This window comes from Haliaeetus albicilla, chromosome 6, assembly GCF_947461875.1.
Source record: "Haliaeetus albicilla chromosome 6, bHalAlb1.1, whole genome shotgun sequence".
In the NCBI taxonomy this organism is placed as follows: domain Eukaryota; kingdom Metazoa; phylum Chordata; class Aves; order Accipitriformes; family Accipitridae; genus Haliaeetus; species Haliaeetus albicilla.
Genome location: NC_091488.1, coordinates 1,285,900 through 1,302,304, shown reverse-complemented (window position 1 = coordinate 1,302,304; position 16,405 = coordinate 1,285,900). Strand labels below are relative to the sequence as shown.

The 16,405-nt window shown below is 39.8% G+C and overlaps 1 protein-coding gene across 3 annotated transcripts in view; it reads left to right on the top strand.

Moving 5' to 3' along the window:
• Window positions 1-16,405, top strand: part of BCLAF3 (BCLAF1 and THRAP3 family member 3) — a 36,052-nt gene that overhangs the window by 2,525 nt on the left and 17,122 nt on the right. For all 3 annotated transcript variants that reach the window (XR_011324925.1, XM_069784792.1, XM_069784793.1), the window contains exons 2-9: window positions 5,650-5,723; window positions 7,773-8,351; window positions 8,695-9,360; window positions 11,656-11,834; window positions 12,497-12,611; window positions 12,810-12,873; window positions 13,750-13,868; window positions 15,721-15,835. Coding sequence is in view for 2 of the 3 variants with exons in the window: in XM_069784792.1 (XP_069640893.1) it covers window positions 5,683-5,723; window positions 7,773-8,351; window positions 8,695-9,360; window positions 11,656-11,834; window positions 12,497-12,611; window positions 12,810-12,873; window positions 13,750-13,868; window positions 15,721-15,835 (1,878 nt within the window). In the remaining variant the exon portion in view is untranslated. The remainder of the gene's footprint in view (window positions 1-5,649; window positions 5,724-7,772; window positions 8,352-8,694; window positions 9,361-11,655; window positions 11,835-12,496; window positions 12,612-12,809; window positions 12,874-13,749; window positions 13,869-15,720; window positions 15,836-16,405) is intronic.

Genomic DNA, 16,405 nt, shown 5'->3' with positions numbered 1-16,405 from the left:
AGGAGGAACAATAATTTTTATATATATGAAGATGGATGCTGTGTATAGCAAGCAGAGGGGAGTGACGCCCGCGTGCTGGCGCTGCGTGGGATGGTTACCTCGCTAGCATGAGGCCTGGTTATCTGTGAACGATCCTCGGTATGGGGATACAACCTGTGTAAAGCTGCCTTCCCCAGCCTGTGCCACAGAAAAAGGATAACGCTGAGGAGGAGGACAGAGTGTTCTCTAAAGCCACAGTGGCTGCGGTTTCGGGAGGCCGGGGGGACCCTATTTCTCAGCAGGCAAACTGGAGCGTTGGAGCTCACCTCGCTTGGGTTGTGGCATACTTCGGCAGGAGTGGGGGCTGGTGGTGCTGCCTCCCACCATTGCTGCCCACCATGCCAGGTTGAAGAGGCTGTGGACCAGATCAGGAAACTTGGCAAATGTAGCATGGGATAAAAAGAGAGAGAATGAAAGGAAAGGGGAAGGAAGGGGGAAAAAAAAAAAAAAGAAAAAAAAAAAGGAATAGCCCCATCATCTCCCTGGTGGTGTCATCTCCAGGCTGTGTTGGCAGTGCAACTGAGGCTGTGGTGGTCTGGGGGTGCTGCCAAACCTGACACAAAATATTGTGGAGATTCAAAGCATAACCTTGGAGGTGTGGAAGGTGCTCTGAGAGTGACCAGGAGAAGGGATGTCTAATCAGAAAGAGCACTCACTGAATATCAGAGAGCCGTGCGGAAACCGAGGATGGAAATTTGGATCTCGGTCGCTTGCGTTGACCTGTTACCTGCTGTGGTGTCTAAAAGAGGGAATGTTTTAGAAATCCCTCAGCTGAGTTCCATTTGCCTCAGCCGGAGGGGGTGTGTGTGTGTGTCCTTGAGTTAAACAGCTGTCCTAGCTGATAGTTTCCAAACCTGCCACATCTGTCCTGCCCTGAGGCGATGTGCCTTGAGTTGGGAGTCACCTCTGTGGGCTGGCAGAGCTGTAACTCTGCACCGCTGCTCCCTGGTGCTGGGGCAGCGGTGCTGGAGCATGGGGCAGGGTTGTCCCGCACACTTGGTGATATCCTTCCTCCAGCCCCTGCGGGGTTGTGGGTGGTGGGCGAAGGTGCCAGTTGGGACCGGTGGTTGTGAGGTTGAAGGTGTTTAGTAGAAAAATCAGGGAGAAATGGGTGTATGCGTGGCCCAGTGCAGCACCAGGAGCCTCATCCTGTGGTGATGGTCCCCAAGCCAGTCTGGCAAGCGTTGGCTAAAGGAGATGTGAAGTCCTGTTGCAGGTTCTGAAATGTTCAGGCCGGTTTGCTGGGAGATGTTTCTCTGTTCTTAGGCTCTTTTCTTGGGCATGAGCTGTTGGAGGTGGTAAGATTTGCGTGGAAGCTGAATGGGCAAGAACATGCCAGGCTGTATCCTGCTCGGACGATGGCTGGGGTGGGAGCCGCATGGGACGTGAGCCTTTGAGTCTGCTATTACAACTTACCTACTAGAAAAGTTGCCAGTTCTATGCTTTTCACTTAAGGACAGGGTAAATGGCGTTCTGTATTGCAGGCTTCAAGATCTTTCCTTTTTTTTTTTTAAGTCTGGCTTGCAGCCGAGCTTTTAATTTGATTGTATTTCTGTCAAATACCTGGCTGTCTTGGTGTTGAGACTCTCAATTCCTGGTTTCTCTTTCTTGACAGACACTGCAGCAATAAATGCTTTGGCGTGTCCCTCGCAGCTTCCAGTTGATCCCCACCTAGAAGACAGTCAATGAAAAGCTTGCAGCTGCTTCTTATCTTTTTGGGCAGAGAGAATAGTGAGCTGGGTAGCTTTTGTAGCAAGGGTCAGTGTCTGTCTTCCTGTCTGCTGTATGACCCAGTCCGTGAAAGACTCGCTTATCCCTTCTGCTAAAAGATTTGGGAGGCAGTGGCAACGGCTGTCAAGCAGTCCCTTACAAAGGGGTGAGGAGTGACGTCTCCCTTCGCTACAGGTGAAATGGCAATTGAAAAGCAGCTCCTGGACGGTGGGCACTACTACTGTTGACCTGCCCTTCGTGTGCCCTGCGTAGGGTTTCTTCCACGGTCTGTTGTAGGTGACGGAAGGCGCCCAAAAGGCGTATAACGTAGTCCACGTATTTATGGTCTGTTTACAGGAGAGTTAACTACTTCTACTCAGTCTGTGCTCTATCTGCAAGGTTTTAGCTGTTTGGGGCTTGCTGGTGTGGGGCTCTTTGCATTGGGAAGAGCTCCAGTTGCCCTCCATTCAGCCAGATGACTGTAGTCATTTGTGATTTCTTGTATTTCATGCTGGAGAAAATCAAGGAGATGGAAGATTGTTCTGTTCAGGAGAGCAAGTTGTTAAAAATTCATAGCCTTTCTGAAAGAATGTGTGTTCAGGTTGGTGCATCCCATAGAGTGTCTGGCCGTTTTCAAGTTACTTCTCTTAAGATACTCCTTTCAGGTTTGTAGTAGATAGGTACTACAAGAATTTTGTACTTGTCAAAGCACTGATCTCTCAAGGGTGGAATCAGAGGAGAGCTGGCAGCAGGCTTGAGGCCATTTCTCCTGAGAGGGAAGTTGTGTGATTTCAATTCCAAAAGTCAAGGAAAAGAAAATAAAAGATGGGGTTGCCATTAATATTTAAAAACTATCTAAGCACAGTTACTGATAACTCCTCCAATGAGTCACTTATTGTTGTAACACAACAAATGCAAGCAGCAGAATGAACCTAATAATGCTGCTTCCTAGTTAAAAAAAAAAAAAAAAAAAAATTCTTCATGTTTTCATAGTGACAGCATCCCATAAAGTACAGCAGGAGGACTTTGACGAAATTCAGAACCCAGAGTGTAGCAGGTCCTGGCACCTCCGCTCCAGCATGACCTGGATTTTCAGAGGCACCTGGATGACTGACCCGGGAACCGTAGGGCTTTCACTTGAATCAAGTAATTCTGCTATAGACAGGCTTGCTACCCAGTACCATCCTACAAAAAGCTGGAACAGTATCGCTGGTCTAGGGGAGGTGATTTCAACCTGAATTTAGCAATGTGCTTACAAATTCTGTATAGATCAATTTGTGATTCTGGTGTTATGCTGGGAGTCTTGATTGGGGTTGAGCGTCTGCTGCCTTTGTATGCTGCGTATTGCATCTTGAATCTCGCTGCGAGGAAATCATATTGCATGGGGTCACTTTTTAGGAGGTGCATTGAAACAAATGAATGCTTTCTTTCTCCTAAACAAGAGGAGTGTCTTCACTGGAAATTACAGTAGTCCTCTTTATCCTAAGGCAAGATCTAGGACATGCTGTCACAGTCCTTCTTGCGCTTTTAGTACGAATGTTTAGCCAGTCTCGAAAGAATAAGGAATCTCTCGTTATATGTTCAGTTTCTAGCTTGATCGGTCTGTGATGAGAGATCCCTGCGTATCGGGTTCTGTACGATGGCTGGGTGGGGTTTAATGGTACTTTTGTCTTTTTGGTGTTTACATACTCACTTGAAAACGAAGGATAAAGTTCAGAACTGAAGGGAAGATAGAAAGAAAGAATTTGATTGGCACATAAAACACTGTCACTTTTTGAAGTTTAGAAGAAGAGCGGGTAGTAGTGAATCTTTGAAGCTTGGGGGACAGGGACCTCTTTTTGAAATGTGTTAGTCAGGGGTGTGTTGTTTTGTTCCCGAAACACTGTTCAGTTTGGTAAGGTGTGTTTTTATGGGTGAGAAATAGGAAAGTATTTTGGTCACAGTATTACTTATATCTGAAAAATAGTATTTAGTATGAGTACTGGCATTGGAGCATCATATTAACTTTGGCTAGTATGATCTTTGAGTAAGAAAAGGGCCTGAACTTAATTCATGCTATGCAGTCCTCACATATATGCCTTTAGTGTCTAAGAGGCAATGCTAACTTCATATTTGGAAGTTCAGGGAACAAATATTATATGTTGTCTTTGGGGTGCTTTGGGCTTGGGTGGGGTTTTTTTTGTTGGGTTTTTTTTTTTTTTTTGCTTTGGTATCCCTTGCAACACTTCTTACAACTTCATGCCTTAGACGGAAAGATTCATTGTGGAGAAAATACTCTCATGGTAAACAGGAGACTTTTGAGATTTAAAAAAAAAACTTGAGGGTTTTCTCCAGAACTAAGCTATTGCTATGTCTTGCAAATAATAGCCCGGTTAGCTTATGGTGCAACTTAATGAGCAGGAAGTGAATATTTCCAGAATCACTCCGAAAGGGAGTAGATGGCTTGTCTAATGTCCACCTGCGGTGGTAGGCATCAGAAGTATGCTGTACATTCTCCTCTAAGATGCTGCTGGTTTTCATACAAAAAAATCAGATGTAGCAAGGGGGAATATTTTATTTGACCAATTAGTGTGATGGGGGGGGGGGGGACAGCAGCAAGGCACTGGGTCAGGCATGTGGGTGCACACTACTTCTTAAAGCTTGCTGGTTTTTCTCCCCCTTCAGTTTTAGTTGGTCAGGTAAAAGATTTAGTTAAAGAAATGATTTGAGCACTGGGAGTGTCAGAAAGGCTTTACTCAGCCAGTCCAGACTAGTTTTGTGTCTCCATGAGCGTCTGTGAGCAAATACAGAAAATACCGGAGCATGTATAGAGTCACATTGACCTGGGCATATTCTTCCAGCTTCAACTGACAGGTTGTTCCTTAATTTCAGAGCTGTTGATGGATCTGGTTTTGTATCTATTTATATTCCTGGCCTTTACAGCATCTCGTGGTAATTAGGAGCTGTAGGCATGGGTATGCGGTCCAAATGCCAATGTTTAATCAGTTACCTGATAATTTCACTCTGCTTTAATCCTTGTGTTTGCTAAATAATGAATAGTCATTCCATTCCTATTCACCAGTCACGTTACTGGTGAGTTTGTATAATGTCCTTTCACCGCTTGTTTTCCGAGTTTCTAGTACCTTTTTGCAAAGAGGAGTAAGAAGGGTAGATTCCACTGATACGTTTCTCATTCTTCCATAGCTTTTATGAGAAGGGATGGCCAGAGCTACTTCCAGGATTCAGGAGCAGTGTTTTCTGTCATAGTGCATCCACTGTATATTTAAATGTGCGTCTAGGTAGTAGGTTATTAACAAGTTAAGTAGAAAAATGAAAAGTGATCTTTTTGCACATGGTATTATTTGGATGAGGCGTGTGATGATAGAGCAGTTAAGACTTGATGGAGCAGTTAAAGCTTACAGCAGGTCTGTAACCATGTAATAATATCAGTGTATGTTACAAATTTGCAGTTCAGTATATACGAAGTTCAGAATATAACTTGATGCAAAAACACTTTTCTTTGTGAACTTGATTTTAAAGCTGGCTGTCTCTTCCCTCTCTATCATCTATAGCATTTAATACACACTAACAATTACAGCATTTTTTTCAGTTGCTGCAGCTTGCTTGTGACATTATTAACATTTAAAACCAGAGTGAATAGACAGCATACAAAATGGAGAGAAAAAGAGAGCAATGGTCAAATATTTAAATCTTTGTGAAGAAAATAAGCTGTGTTCTGAGATCAGCAATTAGGAAAAAAGTTACTTGCCTTAAAATGTGAATTAGAGGTAAAGCAACCTAAAAATATGCCTCACCCCAACCTTGAAGCATCTAATACTACACTTGTTAAAAACAACTGTCCCTGTTGCAATTTGTAGCACCTTTCTGTTATCACACTAGTAAATTGTATCATTTTTACAGCTTCAAGAAACTCATATAAACACGTGAGAGAAGATGACAAGATCTAGATCAAGATCACCACGATGGAAACCAAGGTAAATATTTATTTACAACCTGTGTTCTGAAAAGTAGCTCTGTATAAGGATTTATAATTAGGACTTAAAACTTGCATAAAAGAAAGAAAATTGTATCCAGAATTGCAATTTGTAAAGTGTAGTTTATTAACGATGATTTGTTTTCCAAACTGAATACCTTGTGCAATTTTTTTCCCAACCCAGAATTTTATTATGATTTTTTTTTTAATAAGCTAGAGGTGTTAAAGTTTTGCTGTCTGCCAAGAACCTTGTACAGCTTGTGTGTTTTGGGACTTGGAACTACCTTAAGCACAAAATCCAAGCACCCAACTAGTTAAGGTTATTTTTACTCAAGCACCGCCTGGTGCACTTAATGTCCGTAGCTCACTCCTGTTTTGCCTGTTGGTCTACAGGGAGGGCCAGATCGACTGTTAAAAAAATACTTCTTAGTTCAAACACCTCAGGCTTTCTGAGCCATTGGGGCTGATCCGCAAATTGATCTTCAGCACAGTTAGATATGCCTTGCAGCATAAAGCGAACTGGAAACATGGGAGTCAGCGCCCTTCTTTTTGGACACTGGCCTGGTAGCGTGTGTCATTGATGTATGTCACCAGAATAACATCCAGGTTACTTCATGCCGCTAGTTACCTGCCTCATTTTTAGGACTTGCAATGCCAATTCAAGATGGTAAAACCGGGAGCCTGGAATACAATTTTAAGCTCTCCAGAGCTGTTAGTATGTAATATGAAACTACTTTTTTTGCTGGTTTGGGGTTTCTTTTCTGAACAGCCTGTTATTAAGTTGTGATGACCAAGACCAAGGGAGTTTGTTAGATAACACAGAAAAATGTGTGTGAGTTTTTGCTTGTTTGTTTTTTAAAAAGAGAAATCCTGTCTACTTCCATACTAGATCGATAGCTGTGAATATGCCCTTTGAGTGAAGGGCAGGGAGGAATGCCCCAGCTCTCATTAAAAGGCAAGCCTTAACCACAGCAACGTGGAGTGGCAGCAGCAGTATGGGTGCTGTGAGAAGTTAGCCATTATAGTTTTGGGAAGATCTGTGGTTCTGAGTTTGAACTCATTTGCAGAAATGGAGCAAATAATTATGCCAGATTGTATGTTTGCAATATGTGTACAAAGGAAGTGACTTCCTTGAATTTTTTCAACTTATATTTTTCAATTCTTTTTTTATTAGAGTGTATCAAGAGTGCACAGTGAATACTTGAATGCAAGCAGAACTGTTACATCTGGGATTGCTTTCTGATTCTTGCTGGTGGCTTGTACTGCTTTTATTTAAGGAGTTTTTGGCTAAAAACTCTTAATAGGTTGCTTTCATTTTTGTAACTGTAGGTGAAAATGCAAAGCTGAGTGATGCAATTGAAGGAGCAAAAGCTGCAATAGGTGTGGAAGTGCATATTATACATGTGTGTACATGTATGTACATGTACACACAATTTATACAAAAAGACCAAAACATCTTTCTCTAACTCGGTCTTTTCTACAGGAAAAAGCCTACCTGTGTGACATTTTAAATAGGATATCTTATAATGTTTTCAACCAGTTTTGGGGGTTGTTTAGGCATGCAAAGAAAACCCGAAAAGGTAGTGGGTTTTGTTTGGGTTTTTTTCCCCTGCTTTGTTTGTTTGGTTTTGGTTTTTTTTTTTTTTTCATTCTTTATATGCTTTTTTTCCTTCCCCTTTTTTCTCTTGGCACTGAAAAAGATAGGGAATGCTTGAGAAGTGTGAAAATGTGTATAACAGTTGCTTTCAATGTAGTGGAAACTTCATATATATGAAATTATTTTTAGTTTGAAAGAATGCAAAGAGAGAAAAATGATTGACTTACTACTATTTCAAGTGGGTATTTTTACTATGAAAACTTCCAACAGAATAAAAGTAAGCTTGGTACTCCAGCCAGGCAAATGACACTTTGAATATCTTGGTTTTAATTTTTTTACCAGTTGATTAAAATCGCGTACTAAACTGTTAATTCCTTAGGGAATAAATGTTCTCATCAAGAGGTTGATTCAATTTTATGGGACTACTCAAAGTGGATTTTATTTTTGCCTTAGGTCCTTATCTCCAGCATTTAGGAGTCCAGAGCACCATAGGCAAAGGCATGCTCATATAAATTATGACTGTGAATATAAAAGCTTTCGTAAGGACCCAAAGAAACCTATGCCTTGGAGAACAGAAGATGAAAAATACGGACAAAGCAATTCCAGGTTTGCACCTTATGGAAATAACCACCAGAGAATATATGAACGTAGATCACCTTCACCAAACCTGAAAAGAATTCCCATGGAAGATACTTACAGTCATAAGCCCTACAGAACACATTCATCTGAAAGAACTGAAAGCAATAGGAGATGCCAGTTACCACCAAAATACTCGGAAATACCATATAATGAGCATGATCGTCCCTTTTACCAACACAAGATGGAAGACAGATACATGTTTGAGCACTACAAAGTCACTGGAAATGAAAAAGGAATGAAACCTTTTCCTAGACCATTAGGGGCTTCATGTCAACTTGAAAGAAAATGGCATGAAGATGACTTGAGGCACCAGAGGTTACATGAAGAGAAGTATGGTCAGTCACCCAGAAGAGTTTCTGATGAATTTACGGCAAGGAGCTCTTTACAGAAGAGGTATAGGAATAAAATAATTAAAACCTGGGTATTGTGGTGTAAAGCCTCAAGTGAAAGTCTGTTTTCATTATAGTTGAAGATAACCACCTTGAAACACGTTGGCCACTTTGTAGTTTAATTATGGGCGACTGGTAGTAGTGAAGTATTTGTCTTTTAAGTAAGTCGTATTGATGGCTAGAGTATGAAAGGATAATATTTCCCTCTTAAGAGCCCCTGCACATCTGTACCTTGGCGTGAGGGATTATGGGTTAACTTGCCACGCATTCTGCTGTCCAACATTCTGCACATATAAGTTCTCGCTTTCTTCTCTAGTGCAAGTGTAAATTGCTTTATGTCAACACAGGTATCCTGAAGATCACGATTACAGAGAATATGGGCACACGTCTAAAAGGGCTAAAGAAATGGAGAGGTATGACGGTGGAGAAGTAGCAAGAAATTCCAAGTGGAAGCAAGAACGTTCTTTTCCACCCTACGAAGAAAAGGAGGAGCAAAGAAATCTGGGTGCCCAGCCCCACCGATCGGCTGAAAGGGAGTACTCGGAGGGTTCTGTCACAAAGATAGCCTACGAGTACAGTCACAAACGGCGCAGGCATCCAGATGGGGAAAAGCTTTTTTCAGATGATAGAGCTCAGAAATACGTGAAGCAGGAAGACCAGAAATACGGTTCTTCTAAGGGTGCCCGGAATAGCAAAGAGTTAGATTACTTTAGCAGTGGAAGAGCGAGACGGACTGAAGAAGGGCACTTCGAAGTACCTGTTAAATATAGTTCAAAGAAGGGCTGCGATGCTTGTGTTAACTCTTCCAAAATGGATGTCGATCTGAGATCTTTTAAAAACAAACCGAAGGAAAGAGTAAGGAAAGAAGGGGAATTCAGGAAAAAAGTAGATTCCTCCGATAGCCAGCATGATTCAAGTCATACTGTTTCAGATGTGAAAATGTCAGATGTCAACTGTAGGAGGGAACATCTCACAATCAAAGTGGATATGAAGAAAATGGTGACCAAGTACAGGTACTGGTTTCCCCTCACCTCTTCTTCTTTCTTCCTGTCTCTTTACAGCTTATGAATATTGGAGGAAAGCACGGTTTCTTTAAGAGGTAACCAGGACAAACTAAGGTTGTACCTTTTTAATTTTATTTTGTTTAAAATGTTAACTTGCCCAGACTGGAAACTTACAGCCTACCTCTATTAAAACAAACAAACAAAAAAATCCCCTATTGCCTTTCATGGAGAAGTAGTAAGAAATGCAAAGAGCAGATATGCCTGATATAAACCTGTAGTTAAAAGTTGCTTATGACAAGTAAATGTGTTACTTGTATTAAAAAAAAACAAAAGCAGAAAAGCCTAGTCCTGTGCTTTCTTCTGGAATATGATGGCATTTTTTTTGACTGAGTCATCCCTTGTTTCTTCTAAAAACCAGATAACCTTTAAATTACATCTCAGGCACACATTCAGATGTTCAAGATCTCAAGTTCAATAAAGCTGTCAAAATTGGCGATCCCTGTGTTATGTTATTTATTGTTGTAACAAATGAAGTGGCAGTCTGTTGAGGCATAAGGACTGAAAAGCAGTAGAGTCTGCTTCTGTCCATCTTCTGTGTAATACGTGTGGTTGCCTTTAGCATTCCCAATGCCAGCTGAATTGGAAAATTGCTAATATTATGAAAATCTAGATGATGGATACATGGTAGATAGTAAGCAGCTTGGTTTGTGTAGATTTTTGCAGGCTTTTCTGGTTTGTTGCCTTGCTGTTGCAGGCAAGAATGTCATATAATGGCAGTAATCCCTTTTGGAAGGGATTACCTTCCTTTCTAAAATGATGAGCCTTCATTTTAAAGGTATTTTGCCTCTTGTCCCAAAGAACAACATCTATATCAATTTTTTTCCCTTTCAATATTTCAGAAACATGTAATACAATGGAGAGTTACAAGGACAAGTTACTGTCTGCACATAGTGGGCTAATATTAAAGACTGAGGAAAGGGAAGTGGAGTAATGCCCCCCCCGCTCTCCCCAGCTGGGACAAGCATTTACCTTCCTGAATGATAATTTAAGGAAAATAACCTAGTTATTGTTGGGTTTTGTTGCAAGCCCACAGGACAATTCCTGTATCTCGTAGTATCTTGCTGCTGTTTTTGCAAGTCATGGACGATGGACGCAGTAGTTATTTGCAGACTGAAGAAACTACGACATTGATTACAGCTAATTTCATGTGTGGAAGGTTCGCTTCCACAGGCAAAAGTGCTAAATATTTTTTTTTTTTTTTAAAGATGAGAACACTAATTTTGCAGAAGCTGATGACTGAGAATATTTGTACTGCCTACTTAAGGCATTTAACAAACACCTGATTTGAAATGACTCAGCTGAGAAGAATACTTTATAAACCTGGGGAGCAGGTAGATAATTCACATCATCTAGAACTGAGATTGTTTGGATTCCCTCTTGCACGTGACTATTTCCCATTTACTGGGGCAAATAGGTGACTTCTGACACCTGCTAGAGGCTATTTCTGATACAATTTCTGTATAAAAATTCTAGTCTTGTTTGCTTCAAATACAGGATGGGCAGGGCAATAATCACTTTGCAGAATGCACAGTAAACAGAGTCTTCATCCTAAAAGCTTTTACATGGGCTGTTTGAGTCCTCAATTTATCTTTCCAAATGGCAAGCATTTTCCTTGCAACGAGAACAGCAGGATTTTTAAAGTGTTAGCTACCTTGTCAAAATAATTCTTAAGCAGCAGTGCAACCATTTGGGGCGTAAACTTATTTAGAATGAGTAAAATTTGACAAAAAGATGCTGAACACGTTCTTAAGTTCACACACTGCCACTGGAAAGCTGTTTCACTAGGCTCAAGTGATGATTCAGTTCCCAAAGATGCTCTGAGATTTATACATCTCTGAACTGTTCTTGGAAATTATCTGGTAGCTCCTTCTAAACAAAGACATGCACATAATCGCCTTCCTGAATTGTACTGAAGTAGTATATCGGGATCTTCATTTGCCTGTTCTATTTGATAACCTAGATGAATTAAGTTCAAAATTCACAAATTTCGTATTGCGTACTTCACTGAAACTGAAAGGATTCCTGAGAGTGTAGTCATGTTTCTTTGTATTTTATTGTAGCTTTTCTTCCTTATGGCCTTATGAGTTTTTTATTTAAAAAAAAGGAACAAAATGAGATTTCAGTTTCATCACACTTATTCCTAAAATGAACTTCTTAATTTATTGTTTTGTTCTACTTGTCTATTTGAAGTTTTCGGATACAGTGAATTCTTTTAAAGTGAATATCTGTAAACTTTTGTCCTAGGACTGCCTCTAGTCATACTACAGAGAGACAGATGTCACGTGATCTGGTTGCTGTTGGCAGGAAAAATGAAAATTTTCATCCGGTGTTTGAGCACATGGAATCTGTAACACAAAATGTTGAAAACGACCCATCAAGAGAATTTACTCAGGAAATAATCACAATTATCCATCAAGTTAAAGGTGGCTGTAATATTTGGGGTATATGTATGTGTGTATATATTTCTAGTTATTCAGACCAAGTCTAATGAATTGGATATGCTGTCCTTGTAAATATTAGGTGTTTGCCTTTTGGCTTCATTTGTGTTTTGGCTTCATTTCCTGTTCTTTAAGGAAAATGTAGGTTGAGGATTTAAAGTAGTTGGGTGGAGAATGATTGCAAGAAGATCTCCGTCCATGATAGAGGCAGTATTGTGGAGTGTTAAGGTCAAAATGATTTTATGCTGGTGCTTAAGACTAACCTGCTTGTTTAGGAACAGAATAAAAAAGGAGCTTTGCTGTAGTCACAACTTCCTACTTATATGTAGTTCCTTTAACTTTTCAGATTAGTGTTTAGACTGCTGCATCATGTTCAGTGTTGAACTTTATTTATAGATTCTAGTCATTTGACTACTACTGTGATAGAGCTGACAGTTAACTTTCTATTGAGCTTAATCTTATTAAATAAGAAGGATGTCTTAAGTCTTTCATTTGTGAACGTTAAACTGCAAGTGGAAATAGTTTGAAATGTAATCTCAGAAGTTATCTTGGTGTCCTTAAGAGTTAATCTTCTAAAAGATGCAATTTCCCACTGTGCATTTCAACTACTACAAATAAACATTCTTGTATTTAATATCTCTTCACAGCAAATTATTTTACATCTTCTGACATAACTCTACATGAACGGTTCTCAAAAATTCAGAATAAACCAATTGCAAATATGAATGAAGTTAAAATACGTTTGGATCCAGAAATTCACAGGTAATTGATGCGCTTTTTGCCTTAATTTATTTGCATTAAGGTAATTCATCTTCAGTAGACTTTACACAATGTCAGGTGTTTTTTCACTGAATGTAAACTACCTGCCCATAGTCTGCAAAGAATTCTGTAGTTGATCAATAATGGTTTTGCTATTTATAGCGATGGCACTTGTTTTTATGAAGTATTTTTGTGTTCCAGGAGGATTGACATGTCTCTAGCAGAACTTCAGAACAAACGAACTGTGCCATCTGAATCTCCCCAGGTATCTTGATTACTTAACTTTTTTGGCAAACAGTAATTAAGTTAAAGTGATATAGATATAATCAACATTTTCCCCTTGCTATTGGTACATAATTTTTACGTGCTTTGAAGACCATCAGTAATTCTGACTATTTTGAAAGAAATGCACACTTGTGCATATTTACAGATACTACAATGGTGCAAGTATACTGTGTTGACTGATGAGTAAAATCTGGGCGTGTTCTCCAGAGTAGCTGGAGTGTGGTTACTGCTGCTGCTTGAACCCCTATCTGTTTTTAAATAGTGTAAATACTAAGTAGGTGGCTGATGTGTGGCTCTTACTTTCCCTCTGAGATTAGAAAAAAAAAAAACCATCTAAATGTTTCTTCTGCCCTAATGTTAGAATGGCCCAACATCCACATAATTCCTCAGAATGCTATTTTATCCCATGCTTTCATCCAGGGACATAAGATTTTCTGTGTTCCCCTTCCAAGCTACACTTACTGTGATTTAGTTACTGGGTTTTTTTTCTTTTTTTTTTTTTCTATAGTACAGGTATGTGGAGATTCAGCTTAATTAAGAGTAGTAGAACTGCTTAAGCTTTACTGGAATTTATGTGAATATTTTTGCTTGACAACTCCATGCAGAATTCCAGTGCTCTGTTCACTGTTTGGACGCTTGTAGAAAGGCAGATGGTGCAAGAAAGGGTAATTGTTTGGGACTGCTTTTGTTATTGTTTTGGACTTTGGATCCTTGGGTTGATGTGCATCTGTCCTATGCGCAGATAGTTGAACTACATTAACAAAGTTATATACTGGATGCAACTCCTGAAGGACATAATCACATCAGTGTTTAGTTATTACTAGGTAACTTGATTTTAACCCTTCCTCTTAACTAGAACATTATGAGAGTGTTAGAAGATCCAAATGATCTACGGCATGATATAGAAAGGAGAAGAAAAGAGAGGTTGAAGAATGAAGATGAGAGAGTGTTTCATGTAGACGGTGTAACTCCAAGGTAATTGGCAAATAAGAATCTTGTTGGCCCAAGCCTGTAGTTCTCTTATGTGTTCATTTTTTGACCCTTCCACAGTTGCATTTGTTGTGATTCTTTTCCATAGTTTGTCCTTGTATGTTTGACTTGGACTGAAATTCAACTGATGTACGTTGCAAACTACTCTGTAATGGAGTGTTACCTTGAAAGAGGTTAAGCTGCAGTGGGGAAAAAAAATTGAAAAGCAAGCTGAAACTGTAGCCCTGAATAGGAACAGAGGAAGCAATTAATTTAAAGATGCTTAACTATTTTTAAATTCCTTGATGTGCCATATAATAACATTCTCTTGGTATTTCGTACTTTCATAAAAGCATTTTAGGATGAATACATTGTTGTGTTGCCCTGGTTGTTTTGTAATGTCATGCGGAATATCAACAAAGAATTGGAATTTTTCTGATTCTTGGAGAATTTTATGAAGAAAAGCTAGATTTTCGGAATAGCTTTTTACTGCTATGAAGTTCTCCAACGGGTTTGTTAAAGGTGTTTGCCCCAGAGGTGTTTGCTAACCTCAGTTACCCTGTTCCACTTTTGATGTTGTGAGGTTGGCTGATTAGAGAGATGACTTATTTGTGTTAGAAGAGATGTTGATTAAAGAATTGCTAGAATGTAATGACCTGTATCTACACTATAGTCATGATTTGCAGATCACTCTTAATATGCTGTTGTTTGTTCACTTTTCACGCAGCCTGTAATGGCAAATAGTGGCAATGCACACATACTTGGGAAAACTGACTTGTGAAGCTGCAGAAGAAATATTTCTTGTATTTGAGATTCTTTGAACAAAAAAAGTAAAAGATACCAAGTGTGTGTGTGTGTGTAAATATTGGACAGTTGCATATAGCCTTTTATGTACCTGGGGCTATGTCTTTCAGCGTATGTTTGGCCTTATTATATGGGAAGGCTTTTTTGCTACTTCCACAGTTACTGTCTTGCTTACCTTTTGCATATGCTGCTCAGAGCGGGAGAGCTCCAGTTTCTCCAGTAAGTGTGGCTATCCCAGACTTTGGAGGGGTTACACTGTCAGAGTAATGTGGACGATGTAATGTGGGCTGAGGGCAGTAATGGTATGAACGATGGGTAGAATTTTCCTGAGATTGGGAGTTTTTCATAGTTCACATATGAGATACTGGCAGTGCCTATGAGCTAGTCCAGTGTGCCTCTATTTTTGCCCTAGTAATCTCTTTTGCAGCTATGAAAGCTGTTTCTGTATGTTTCATGAACTATGAATTTTGCCTTCTGGTGGTTACTTTTCATAGTACGTGTTTTATTCAGAGGTTTATGAACACAACTGTATTAGCAGTGGGCTCAGTAAAAAAAACCTAAGCAAGCAAAAGCCCAAAGTCCTGCTTGCGGAGGATGAAACTAGAGCATCTAGCGATTTATCTGACCTTCTGTCGGATTTGGGATTTCACGAAACGGAAAGTTCTGTGCAACTTTAAAAGAGAGTGCAGTGCAGAACAACTGCTGATCTGCAGAAAGCATTTCAGCCAGCGGAGGGCAGCAAGGACCAGCCAGGCAGGCCTGGGGAAACCTGCCGCGCATCACCGGCATTCCAGGGAGGCAGAGTATCTCTGTTCATTTGTCGTTGCATAAGAGAATGCAGCTTACTATATAATTCTGTGCAACTTGGGCTTGAGTTTAGTCGGAGGACTAGTTATTTGTCGAATGTCCTAGAAAAAAATCACTTAAAACCAGTCACTTTGCACTTGTAAGTGATACAGGTACTCAACTAAGGTTATTTAAAATACAGGGGTTTGATATGCTATGGCTTTAGATTTTAATTATTCTCTCTCTCTCTCTCTCACATGCACATCAGGAACCAGCAAAGCTGCAGTCTTTCAAAATTACAAAACTCTCAACTTGATGGCTTCCAAAAGCCTATGAGGTTCATTAAGCCACCCTTCCGGAAATTTATTGGGAAACCTCACCTGGTAAGCCTAAATGTAGAATTAGTAGCTTCTGCATTTGTTGTTCTTCCACTTGTAATTCATTTTTTGCTGCACTGTCTATGCTGATGTAAATTTAACAGTCTGTGATGTCTTGCCCTCTTAATTTTCAAGTGAGGCTTTATTATCTTTAGACTTGGCTCAAAGATAAACCTACTCATAATTTCACAGTTCTAGTGCAAGAGTACATCCTCAGGTATTTTTTTAAGCATAGATTAATACAAGTGAGCTAAAACCACTTTTATAACCAGATGCTTATACAACAAAAATAATTGTTTTGCTTTTGCATGCCTGTACTCCATAACAACTTTGCTACTGTTTTTTATAACCTCGCAGCAAGTTGGCCAGGGATTTGTTGTTTCAGAAAGCTAGTTTAGTCAGTATGTTGGGTGAAATCAAAACATTTTTTCAGCTAGTCCAGAAATAAGGTGGTCAACTTTAGATCTCTTATTGACTAGCAGGAACAGGACAAACTAAACTTTTGAACTATACTTTAGTTTCAAAATGACTTACTGAAATGAATTGCTTGAGGGGATTTATGAAATAAAAAGTCAT